Source organism: Lycorma delicatula, chromosome 5 (assembly GCF_047948215.1).
Source record: "Lycorma delicatula isolate Av1 chromosome 5, ASM4794821v1, whole genome shotgun sequence".
NCBI classification, from domain to species: domain Eukaryota; kingdom Metazoa; phylum Arthropoda; class Insecta; order Hemiptera; family Fulgoridae; genus Lycorma; species Lycorma delicatula.
Window position 1 is genome coordinate 111,842,951 of NC_134459.1, and position 12,938 is coordinate 111,855,888.

The 12,938-nt window shown below is 29.1% G+C and overlaps 1 protein-coding gene across 1 annotated transcript in view; it reads left to right on the top strand.

The window, feature by feature from the left end:
* LOC142325727 (uncharacterized) overlaps positions 1 to 11,311 on the top strand; it is a 342,723-nt gene extending 331,412 nt beyond the window's left edge. The window contains exon 5 of the mRNA XM_075367758.1: positions 10,897 to 11,311. Coding sequence (XP_075223873.1) covers positions 10,897 to 11,311 — 415 coding nt within the window. The remainder of the gene's footprint in view (positions 1 to 10,896) is intronic.
* The last annotated feature ends 1,627 nt before the right edge of the window (positions 11,312 to 12,938 follow it).

Sequence of the window (12,938 nt, forward strand, 5' to 3'; positions counted from 1 at the left end):
AATTATATTTTGGTTTTTGTTATTTTGTGGTCGTTTATCTTTCTATATTTTAAAAATATCCTTCATTTCTTTTCATGGTTGCATAAGTTGCTATAAATTTAAATTTAAAGATTTAATTTGAATTTTTTAGTCCACAAGTTATAACATGTATCACCTCGATACAAATTTAATTAAATCATATAGTAAACTTTTCAATCATTGTTACAAATGAAACATGAAAAATATTTTAATTTTGAGATTTCAAAAAAATATTATAATTTTTTAAATTGTTAAAAATGACACTTTAACATAATGTAAAATCAAATCCACTTATATATAGGCAATTTGTCTGTGTTTTCATTGATAAACATTCGTTGTAATTTTATGACCATTAAAACCAAAGCCACATCATATCATACACTTTATCAATATATCTAAAATTAAATGCACAGTAGGACTTAATTTCTATAATTGAAATATCTGTAATTCTGTGTGCAATCATACAAATAGAGAAATTGGTTTAACTCACATGGAAAATTTTGGTCCCTGATTATAGAATTTTAAAAATATTTTAACACATGTGAATATCAGAACAGTTTTCCATTTCATTTTAACAGAGTTTCAAAAGAATAAATGGCATTAATAAAATTTAGTTTTATACCCAAATTTTAGAGTAGGAATTTGTTTATTTATGAAAATGTATAATATTTCAAATTATTTATTTAATAAGTAAAATGCGTAAAAGAAAATAAAACCAACTTTTTAAAAAATGCACTAAAAAGTAAAAAATAATACTTTTTGAATTCCCAATTAAAATCAGTTATAAATAACTCAAAAAAGCAAGAGCCTTGCATCTTAATAGTTACATAAAAAAGGATGGCAGAAAAATAGCATTACATATCAAAGAAGGAGCTTGAACAAAGGTTGTCTGGACTTTGAGATTAATTAACTTTTTAGAACTAATTTTCTTGAAATTTCACATGAAAATTCTCTCATTCTCAAATAATCTCATTATTTTATGTTAATGCTTGTTTTTATCACATTGAACATTATATATATCTCATACAAACATTATGTTAATGTTTGTATCTCATTATTTGTTTTTTTATGTTAAAACAGTATGCCAATAAGTAATGAAAATGACAAAGAAGTAAAGAGAAATTTACAAATTGTTTATGTGACTGGGTAATTTTTCATTTAAAAAATCAGCTACTAATATTATCTAGAACAAAGTTACTATAGAACCATCAGTGGAATTTCCTCTTCAAAATAATAAAAGAATCATTAAAATCAGAATTTAGCCATGAGTAAGGCTTAAAAATTCATTAAAAAAGCATGTAGGGTTATCCTGGAACCTCCTTCGTTTTAAAGTCAGTAAAAATATTTATACTAAAAAATAGTACAGTATTTCAAATAATGTTGATTTGTTGCTTCTTAAGTTAAGTTTAGAGAGAAATATTCACAACAAAAAACTAACCAGAAGTTATTACACTCATACATTTTTTAAGTGTATGGCCTCTGAGATCTTTTAAGGTAGTTGTTCTTGCCTTTAAAATCCATAACCTACCATGCCATCAAACCTGAGACCTTCAGTTTAGCAGTCAACTATGCTACTAATAAGGCAATTATGTAGTATATTGTACTAGCATAATACAGTGTAAAATAACACATAATACTCTGCTTTTATGCCTCAGTCAGTAACATTAGTGTTGGCCAAACCAAGGTACTAATCTTAGCATTAGTATAGAAGATTTTTGTATTATATAGAATCTTCCTTTTGAGGTCTTCCAGTCAAAAATAAAAATCTCTATTAACATTTAAAAACATCCTATTATAAATTTAACTCAATCCTTATGTGTAGATATATCATAGCATCTTAAATTATATGCAAAGTCAGTATTTAACAGTTAAAATAATTTACAGAATTTTAATTCATGCATTGTTTTCCTGGAATGTGACTCAAATTGGACAAAACAAGTTGCATGAAGAGTTAATTCAGCCAATTGGTAAATTTTATTGGATCTGTTTATTTTATTTTCTAAAGGTAGTCAGGGCAAAGCAATTAAACTAAATTAACTTAACTGAATAATATAAAGTTTAATTAACATTTAGTGTTTGATTAATCATTATTACTTAATTGATATTTTATTCATTCTCTCCAGCAACAACAAGCCTACACCCAGTTACAGCTACCCCTTTCCTTTTTTTTACTAAATGCAATTTGGGAAAAATGTATTTATCTGCTAATCTATCTATCTGCTCATGTATTCAAATAAGCTAATAAATAATAAATTCACAGCATATGCTCCAAACTGGTAAGGAGTTTGTATAGTTGTGAAATTTGTCAATTCTCATCAGGATATGTAACCAGAACCGTACGTACGATTAAAGGTGGAGTTGCTACCATCCACCATAGAGAACTGCTGAATGAGAATTTAATAAAGTTCCCTTACAAAAAAAAGGTTTTTTTTAAAGAAATATAGGATTAAAATCTTCTGCAGAAAATTCCAGTACTTCAAATTCTGTTCTACGTATAAAAATAACTTAAGTAAATAAAATGAACTCTTGTTCTTGAAGTGACAAGAAGTTGACTCACAAGTCATCCTTTCTATCTATTATCATTAATCTTGTCTAAAGTACTTTGGTACAATTTATTTTTTATTTTTTAAATTGTTTCTTTCATGTCCTTATACACTTTTTTGTCATTTAATATTTATGCTGATTGTTTCTTTCGGTGATAATAATAGTAGTAATAATAATGAAAAATAAAAAAGATCCTCATAGCGTAAACACTATAGTAAAATGGCAATTTTTCCTGTCTTTACTACTTTCTTAATTTACATATTTTTAAATCATAATGAAGTGTTAATAATTAATTCATTGCTCAATGATTAATTTTATTTTGCTACTCAAATTTTTTTGCAGTTTTTATATTCAACTTACTTATGCATTCGTCCACCTTAACTACTCTTTATCAGCTGCAACCTTTAAATTTAGCATCTAGTTTAAATTCTTCATTCCCTCTCTTTTATTTATTATTAATTTTATTTAAAAATTAAACTTCAAAGAAAGAAGAGAAATAAGATAACCTTAAAAATTAATCTGGAAATAAGTTAACTGCAAGGCCTAAGTTATGCTAATGTGATAGATGTACCAAAGTTAATCACCAGTTAATAATGAAAGTATGTTTCTTTACTAAAATTAATATTACTAAAATAAAATTAAAATGAGTGTAATACAGCATAGACCCTACTCATACTCAACTTTATTGCTACAAACATTCTCATAGAAAGGATTGTTGTTATGTTAGTGGGATTACAACAGTATGTGTCAGGAACAGGGATCACACAAATGAAGTAGCTGTCTAACAACTAAAGGAGAGAAGAGAAGTGAGACAGAAGTGTTCAATCCAAGAAACGGCAAATGACTGGCCATTACAACTTAAAGAAATTGAAACATATTGACGCATTCACAGTAAAGGGCAACACATTAAATAATTTTAAGTAAAATTTTTTGTTCATATTTATAAATATTGCTCTACAAAGAGATACTTAATTTTATTGTATATACGTTTGTTTACAGTACTTCATTTTCAAGAATTAAAATTTGAATTTTCCAATCAAAGACAAATTACATTCTTATGCAAGTTTCCCAACATAATCTGTCTGTGTTTGTGTAACTGAATTAACTGTTCAAAATTTTTTACATATAAAAAATTCTGAAAAAATTCAATAACCTCTGAATTATTATTATTATAATTTTTTTGTCATTCTCTCCTGGTGACTTTCCACAGATGAATTGTAGTGTAAATTATTTGTTCAAATTCTCACTCAGATAATGCAGAAAAAACACAAAATTCTGCATAACTCAGTACCACTCATTGATCCAAGCAGTATTAATGTAGTTCACAAACATTTGTATTTATAGGTGTTTTCTAGATCTATTTAATAGTAAATGTTTTCTACTCTCATATTCTAAGTATTCTGCAGTGTTTTCAGAACTAAAGCATCTGGATGTCTTTTACCTAGTAGTAACATTTGGCTTTTTGTAGATTATTTACTATGATGTCATTAGCATTTTATATTAACTATGTACCATTAATATGGTGAATCTGGTAGATAGTAAATTCATATACTATATTCACCATCCACACCCATTCCTTGATTGGTGTGTTTTGGCAAATTTTAGTTCACATGGTACATGACAATGCTGTGATTTTGAGGCACTGTATGTGCAGTGCAATGCACTATATTAGTACATTAAATACTAGTGCAAAATTAATTTTTTAATAATCTCTTTGTTAACCCTTACTGTATTTTCAAGAAGTGGTATAGTAAAAATAGACCAAATATAGGTTTTAATAAGGAAGTAGTTAGTAACCATTGACTAATTTGTTTGAGATATTTAGTTTTAATCACTTATTCTTATTTTTGAGAATCTTAGCAGAGAGTCTACAGTTGTTTGGTAGGGAAAAGGGGGTAAAATTAGGTTTATTTTGTGATACTTAATTCTTTACCTAAATTACACAAGCCAAATCTAAATTTATAAAAACTTTATTACATGTTATTATGTTTAAGCAATCTTTAACCATAAACTTTTGTAAATACTACAAATTTTAACAGTTTAAAAAAAGATTTTTCCGTAAAAGAAAAGATTTAATCTTATTGTGAATATAAAATTAAAAAACAAATGCAGACTTCTTTAAGAAAAATTTCAGAAAAGAGATTTTTTAAAAACTCACCAAAGATAATTCCCCCCCCCCCCGCCAAAAAAAAAAAATAATAATAATAATAATGGTTGTTTTATTGCATTTTTAATCCATAATTTGCAGTTTTGCAGGTACAATAAAGTTAAAAGATGAATATGTAAAAAAAAATAATTTTTGTTCAAAGGTTTTTTGCTTAAATTCTTCATTTTTTAGGTAATTATAAAGGTAATAATTTTTTTCATAAAAAAGTAATATTATGCTTTTCGGCTTATAAAATATTGAGAATCAAAATACTGTTACTTTGATTTTAAAGACCATATTTTACAATATCAATAAGTACAGATATAAATATTGACTTGTTTAACACTCAGTTGCTACTGGCGTGTAGTTTTCATGTTTTCATTGGCAATCTGAATAGGTAATTTTACGAGATTTCTTTTGTAGAAAACAATATTAATATTTTGAAGATGTTTGTACTAATGAATACTAAGGTGAATACTTATTACGTACTTACTACATACTAAAGTGCTACTAGCAAATGTGGGTTAACATGTATTTGCAATGTTTACAATTGTCTAACTAAAAGCTATAATGGATTCACGCAAATTGTTATCATTTAATAAGTCAGAATAGTTCAAGATACTGGTGTATCAAGTTCTAATATCTATCAGGGTTAAGGAAATAGATTTAAAGACATAATTAAAATATTACTTTAATTAAAAAATTAAAGACTACATTAACTCTAAAGCATTTTATTCTTACAATGGTTTTATGACAGTTGACTTTAGAATGAATTTAAGTTTTTTTCACCAGTTGTACAGCTTGTATTTTTTGAATGTATAATAGTGGACATAACTCCAAGAAAACATTTGAAAATTGTTTCTCTTTCTAAGCATACCAGTATGAAACAACAACAAATAGCTTTTGAGTATGGTATGGACTAGAGTCAGTGAATGCTATTTCAAAACAGTTTAAAGGAACTAGTTCCTTCTCACCTCAAAGGAAAGGCAAATGTAGCTATAAAAGAAAACTACTCCAATTCAGAATTCGTTAGTAAGAATAAGTAAACTTGATCCAAAATTATCTGATGTGGACTTAAATTGAGAATTACAGCCAGTGGAACAGATTGAAATGTGACAACTGTTAGACGTTGATTTCTTGCAGCAGATGGAAAGCTCATCAGTCAGCTAAAAAGCAGCTTTTATCAGCAGCAATGAGAAAAAAATCACTTGTAGGCCAAAGCACTAGCTAACTGGACCAAAGAAGACTGGAAAAAATGTTATGTTTTCTGATGAGTTGAATTTTTATATTCAGATGTTAGAAAAGTGTGTCAGATGAAAATACATCACCGGTTCATATCCAAAAATGAGTTAACATCCCCAGAAAAAATGTTTTGGGATTGTTTTTCATTTGAAGATTCATTACCTCCAGTAGATGGTACATTGAAAAGTGATGGTTATATCAAGATTCTGAAGGAAAAGGTTGTGACACAACTTCAAAAAAAATTCCCATAAGGCAACAGAGTGTTCCAACAAGATTTTGCACCATGCCATACTGCCAAAAAAGTAGAAAATTTTTTTTTAAATTACTCCCTTGTCCAGGCCACTCCCCAGACTTAAGTTCAATTGAAAATCTTTGGGCAGAAAGTCAAAAAATGATTTGTACCACAAAAATTGACCTTACTGAGGCAATAATATTGGTATGGTTTCATGATGAAAAAATCAAATAATATTACAAAAGTTTTTTTAAGATTTTTAAAGACTTGCTTTATACTTTTTAGTCATTCTTTAATCGAATTGTTATCATTAAACTCATGCAATGAGTTTAATTAGTAGGTTAATTTGGATTTCAAAAGATAATATCATATATTGATGACTCTTAATGTATTTATAAAATATCAAACAAATTTTCAATCAAACATTTACTAAACAAAGTAATGAAATAGTAAAGTTTTGCTTTGTGAAGTTTTTACTTCATTTACTTAATTAACTATCACAATTTCCGACAAACATTATTATGAGTTTTTATAAAAGATTTCTCATTCGATCCATCTCTGATAATGCATGATTATTGACATAATTAATTGCATTATTAATTTCCAACCTTAATTTACCCCTGTATGAAGGGATGTTTTCAAAAGTAATGGTTGAATATTGTATTATCACTTGACCTTGGTAATTCTGCCAAATTTCATCAATTGGCAATGTCAGGAAGTATGTTAAATTAAGGATGCAAGATTTGAGGGCAAACATAAAAAAAAACACTGTGAGTTAAAGAAAAGCAAACAAAAAATCTGTAATTGAATTGTAGTCACTTGTAGTCAAATGAAATTACTTGCTGAATCAATCCCAAACCATGTATGTGAAATGATTAAGAACAAAGGAAGACACATTAATTATTAGATATTCACAAATTGTACAGGTATGATTTTTTTCAAAATAAAATTACTTTTTATTGAATAATATCTGTGTTTGGATTAATTTGCACACTACTGTAATTATGATGCTTTTATTTTTATATATTATTATTTTTCAATTTTTTTTTTTTTTTGTCTTCAGTCATTTGACTGGTTTGATGCAGCTCTCCAAGATTCCCTATCTAGTGCTAGTCGTTTCATTTCAGTATACCCTCTACATCCTACATCCCTAACAATTTGTTTTACATATTCCAAACGTGGCCTGCCTACACAATTTTTCCCTTCTACCTGTCCTTCCAATATTAAAGCGACTATTCCAGGATGCCTTATTATGTGGCCTATAAGTCTGTCTCTTCTTTTAACTATATTTTTCCAAATGCTTCTTTCTTCATCTATTTGTCGCAATACCTCTTCATTTGTCACTTTATCCACCCATCTGATTTTTAACATTCTCCTATAGCACCACATTTCAAAAGCTTCTAATCTTTTCTTCTCAGATACTCCGATTGTCCAAGTTTCACTTCCATATAAAGCGACACTCCAAACATACACTTTCAAAAATCTTTTCCTGACATTTAAATTAATTTTTGATGTAAACAAATTATATTTCTTACTGAAGGCTCGTTTAGCTTGTGCTATTCGGCATTTTATATCGCTCCTGCTTTGTCCATCTTTAGTAATTCTACTTCCCAAATAACAAAATTCTTCTACCACCATAATTTTTTCTCCTCCTATTTTCACATTCAGTGGTCCATCTTTGTTATTTCTACTACATTTCATTACTTTTGTTTTGTTCTTGTTTATTTTCATGCGATAGTTCTTGCGTAGGACTTCATCTATGCCGTTCATTGTTTCTTCTAAATCCTTTTTATTCTCGGCTAGAATTACTATATCATCAGCAAATCGTAGCATCTTTATCTTTTCACCTTGTACTGTTACTCCGAATCTAAATTGTTCTTTAACATCATTAACTGCTAGTTCCATGTAAAGATTAAAAAGTAACAGAGATAGGGAACATCCTTGTCGGACTCCCTTTCTTATTACGGCTTCTTTCTTATGTTCTTCAATTGTTACTGTTGCTGTTTGGTTCCTGTACATGTTAGCAATTGTTCTTCTATGTCTGTATTTGAACCCTAAATTTTTTAAAATGCTGAACATTTTATTCCAGTCTACGTTATCGAATGCCTTTTCTAGGTCTATAAACGCCAAGTATGTTGGTTTGTTTTTCTTTAATCTTCCTTCGACTATTAATCTGAGGCCTAAAATTGCTTCTCTTGTCCCTATACTTTTCCTGAAACCAAATTGGTCTTCTCCTAACACTTCCTCCACTCTCCTCTCAATTCTTCTGTATAGAATTCTAGTTAAGATTTTTTATGCATGATTAGTTAAACTAATTGTTCTGTGTTCTTCACATTTATCTGCCCCTGCTTTCTTTGGTATCATTACTATAACACTTTTTTTGAAGTCTGATGGAAATTCCCCTTTTTCATAAATATTACACACCAGTTTGTATAATCTATCAATCGCTTCCTCACCTGCACTGCGCAGTAATTCTACAGGTATTCCGTCTATTCCAGGAGCCTTTCTGCCATTTAAATCTTTTAATGCTCTCTTAAATTCAGATCTCAGTATTGTTTTTCCCATTTCATCCTCCTCAACTTCCTCTTCTTCCTCTATAACACCATTTTCTAATTCATTTCCTCCGTATAACTCTTCAATATAATCCACCCATCTATCGACTTTACCTTTCGTATTATATATTGGTATACCATCTTTGTTTAACACATTATTAGATTTTAATTTATGTACCCCAAAATTTTCCTTAATTTTCCTGTACGCTCCGTCTATTTTACCAATGTAAAATTCTCTTTCCACTTCTGAACACTTTTCTTTAATCCATTCTTCTTTCGCCAGTTTGCACTTCCTGTTTATAGCATTTCTTAATTGCCGATGGTTCCTTTTACTTTCTTCATCACTAGCATTCTTATATTTTCTACATTCATCCATCAGCTGCAATATATCGTCTGAAACCCAAGGTTTTCTACCAGTTCTCTTTATTCCGCCTAAGTTCGCTTCTGCTGATTTAAGAATTTCCTTTTTAACATTCTCCCATTCTTCTTCTACATTTTCTATCTTATCTTTTTTACTCAGACCTCTTGCGATGTCCTCCCCAAAAATCTTCTTTACCTCCTCTTCCTCAAGCTTCTCTAAATTCCACCGACTCATCTGACACCTTTTCTTCAGGTTTTTAAACCCCAATCTACATTTCATTATCACCAAATTATGGTCACTATCAATGTCTGCTCCAGGGTAAGTTTTGCAGTCAACGAGTTGATTTCTAAATCTTTGCTTAACCATGATATAATCTATCTGATACCTTGCAGTATCACCTGGCTTTTCCAAGTGTATATTCTTCTATTATGATTTTTAAATTGGGTGTTGGCAATTACTAAATTATACTTCGTGCAAAACTCTATAAGTCGGTCCCCTCTTTCATTCCTTTTCCCCAGCCCGTATTCACCCACTATATTTCCTTCCTTGCCTTTTCCAATGCTTGCATTCCAATCTCCAACTATTATTAAATTTTCATCTCCTTTTACTTGTTTAATTGCTTCATCAATCTCTTCGTATACACACTCTACCTCATCATCATCATGGGCGCTTGTAGGCATATAGACGTTAACAATCGTTGTCGGTTTAGGTTTTGATTTTATCCTTATTACAATGATTCTATCACTATGCATTTTGAAATACTCTACTCTCTTCCCTATCTCCTTGTTCATTATGAAACCTACTCCTGCCTGCCCATTATTTGAAGCTGAGTTAATTACTCTAAAATCACCTGACCAAAAGTCGCCTTCCTCTTCCCACCGAACCTCACTAATTCCTACTACATCCACATTTATCATATCCATTTCCCTTTTTAAATTTTCTAGCCTACCAACCTTTTTTAAGCTTCTAACATTCCACGCTCCGACTCGTAGAATGTTATTTTTTAATTTTCTCGTGACCCCTTCCTTAGTAGTTCCCACCCGGAGATCCGAACGGGGGACTAGTTTACCTCCGGAATATTTTACCAAGGAAGGCGCCTCCATCATTGCTATATGAAAATGCAGAGCCACATTTTCTTGGAAAAAAAGCAGCTGTAGTTTTCCATTGCTTTCAGCTTTTCAAATTAATTAAACTTAATTAATATTTGCATCTTAACTTTGAATTTGTATATTGTTTGTATTAGTTAGCAACCGAAGATTTGCAGTTTTTTTATACTATGTATTTTTTTGTGTTTATCTACTGACAACTATAATACTGGTTTATTTACTACAATAAAACTATTAGAATTGAAATATACCCAACATTTTAGAGATTTGATAGTCCTCCAGGCCTGCTAATACGTGATACATAGTATATACCTGTTTTGTAAGAGATATATATATATATATAGTGCATGGGAAAATGTAACTGACAATCTAGTATTCATTTCTTTAAATAAGATTTTTTTGGCTGTGTGTTTTTTTGTCAATGGAATGGACTTACAACAGCACCACAGAACAATAGCCATAAGAGTAATGATGTGACCCATTTTCCTTCTTTTTTTAAATTTATTTATTTTTTTAACGCTTGAATATAACTAAAATAATAGTAATCCTATTAGGATTATATTAAAATAGGACATATGTGGATTATATATAAATATATATAATAATAATTATATATATATATATATATATATATATATATACAATAGGATTATATGTGAAAAAAAGGATTATATTAAAAGAAATTTTTTTTGCAGATTACAGTATGAGGAAGCAAAAATGAAGCAACTTCAGATTGAAAATGCACAAGTTATCCATGATTTATATCCTGCTAATGACATGGAGGCAGTAGAAGTATTCGAACGATTGATAGAACGACTTCCAGCATATGGTGTATTTGAATCAGGTGAATTAGCAGCATGGATGGTTCAATCATACTATGGTGCAATGTTTTCAATGCAAACAAGACCAGAATATCGACGTAAAGGATATGGTATTCATTTGGCAACATACCTTACTAGGGTCGTCCATGACCGTGGCTACATTCCATTTGTTGTGATCCGGCCAGAGAATGACGCTTCACTAAGCTTATATCATAAGCTTGGCTTTAAGAAAAATTACCAGACTGTCCGTGCCATTTTACGGCCTCACGAGGCATTAACCAGCGACTGAGTTAACCTCTTTCCATTTTAACTCTATCTGCTTCCACCTGCCCGCTGCTGTTATTCATCCCAAATTTAATTAAATATTTAAATATTAGATAGATTATCGTTAGTCTTACCTACTGAGTGCTCGCTGATCTAGAGTATGATTTATTTAATATATCTTTACAAATGCTATGCAAGATAGTACATTTCATATTTCATTTTATTCATAAATAATTTTAAATTTTAATTTATTTCCACATGTGTATAACTTTGAATAGGTTTTCAAACCATTAATGTTTTAGTACCCCAAATAATTGTAAAAAGGTATTTATCTCAGACAGTAAAGTTATGAATTACAAATAATAAAAATTATTTATATACATTAAAATAACCTATGATCATTAAATGCATGTTTTACAAGTATGGATAATGCATGATATTTATCATTGAATAATTTCTTACATTCAAATAGATCTTTGGTATGTTGAACAATTTTTAATGAATGTTTAACCCTTTTTCTACAGAAAAGAACAATTACTCTTAACATAATATGACAGTAATAAAATTAATAATTAAGAAATGTTTAAATGTTTTACTTCGCACCAACAAATGAAAAAATAAGTGCATTAACAAGCAAATGTTTATACAACAGACAGCCTGGTTATAAAAATAAGATAAATCCAAATTTTCACAATTTTAAAGATTAATTTTACTACAATACATCTCTTCTACCTAACATCAAAAAATGTGGGCTGACAGTCAATCATTATTGTCTGAACAATTATTTCTATCAGTCTTTTCATCAGATAATCCCTGCAAAACCTTGCTTAAATAAAGCAACTTAAACAGCAACATTAGAAATGCTTAACATTAAGAAGTTAGAAAGAATAAAGTTCAATAATTTAAAAAATTTGATCAGTAGAACATAGAAATCTTTGGTAAGTAATACATGATATTTTCAACAGATCTTACACAGTCTTCCAAAGAAAAAAAACACATAAAAGAGATACAAAAGTAAAATACTCTTGTCTATAATTCAAATTCAGATTAAAAGAAATAAATATATAGCAACTTACATAAAAACCAGTTAGTTATACTTAGGATGAAAGAAGGGTAATTATTTGGTACGGATATCTCTGAAGAATAATTATTTTAAGAATACTGTTAATGATGATTGAGATTTTTCTGAAAGAAGAAACAAATGAAACTTAGATAATGTGATTGGAGTTTGAGTGGAATAGCATGCAGAGAGCAAAAATTTGTATGATAGGTGAGAAGATAGCAAAGGATTGAAAAAGTTTTGCTTTGACTAAAGTATGAAGATTGTTACTGACAAAAGAAAAGAAATATATTTCTCTTTGTGCTTTGTTATTACTAAACCACCAACACAATACTTTTTAAACATCCCGTCCTCTAGATTCCATGTGTTGAATAGAGAAAAAGAATTCAATTTTGTATCAACAGTTGTAAAATAACTTATTTAATCGACCAGCTTGAAAATACTTTTTCAATAACATTTTATATTTACTAAATTGTTTATAAACAAAAATAATCAAATATTTCATTACTAATTATAAATAATGCTGAAGTGAAATATTACATTGTTCAAAATACACATCCATTCTGTTTATTAAATAGTATAATTTAATATT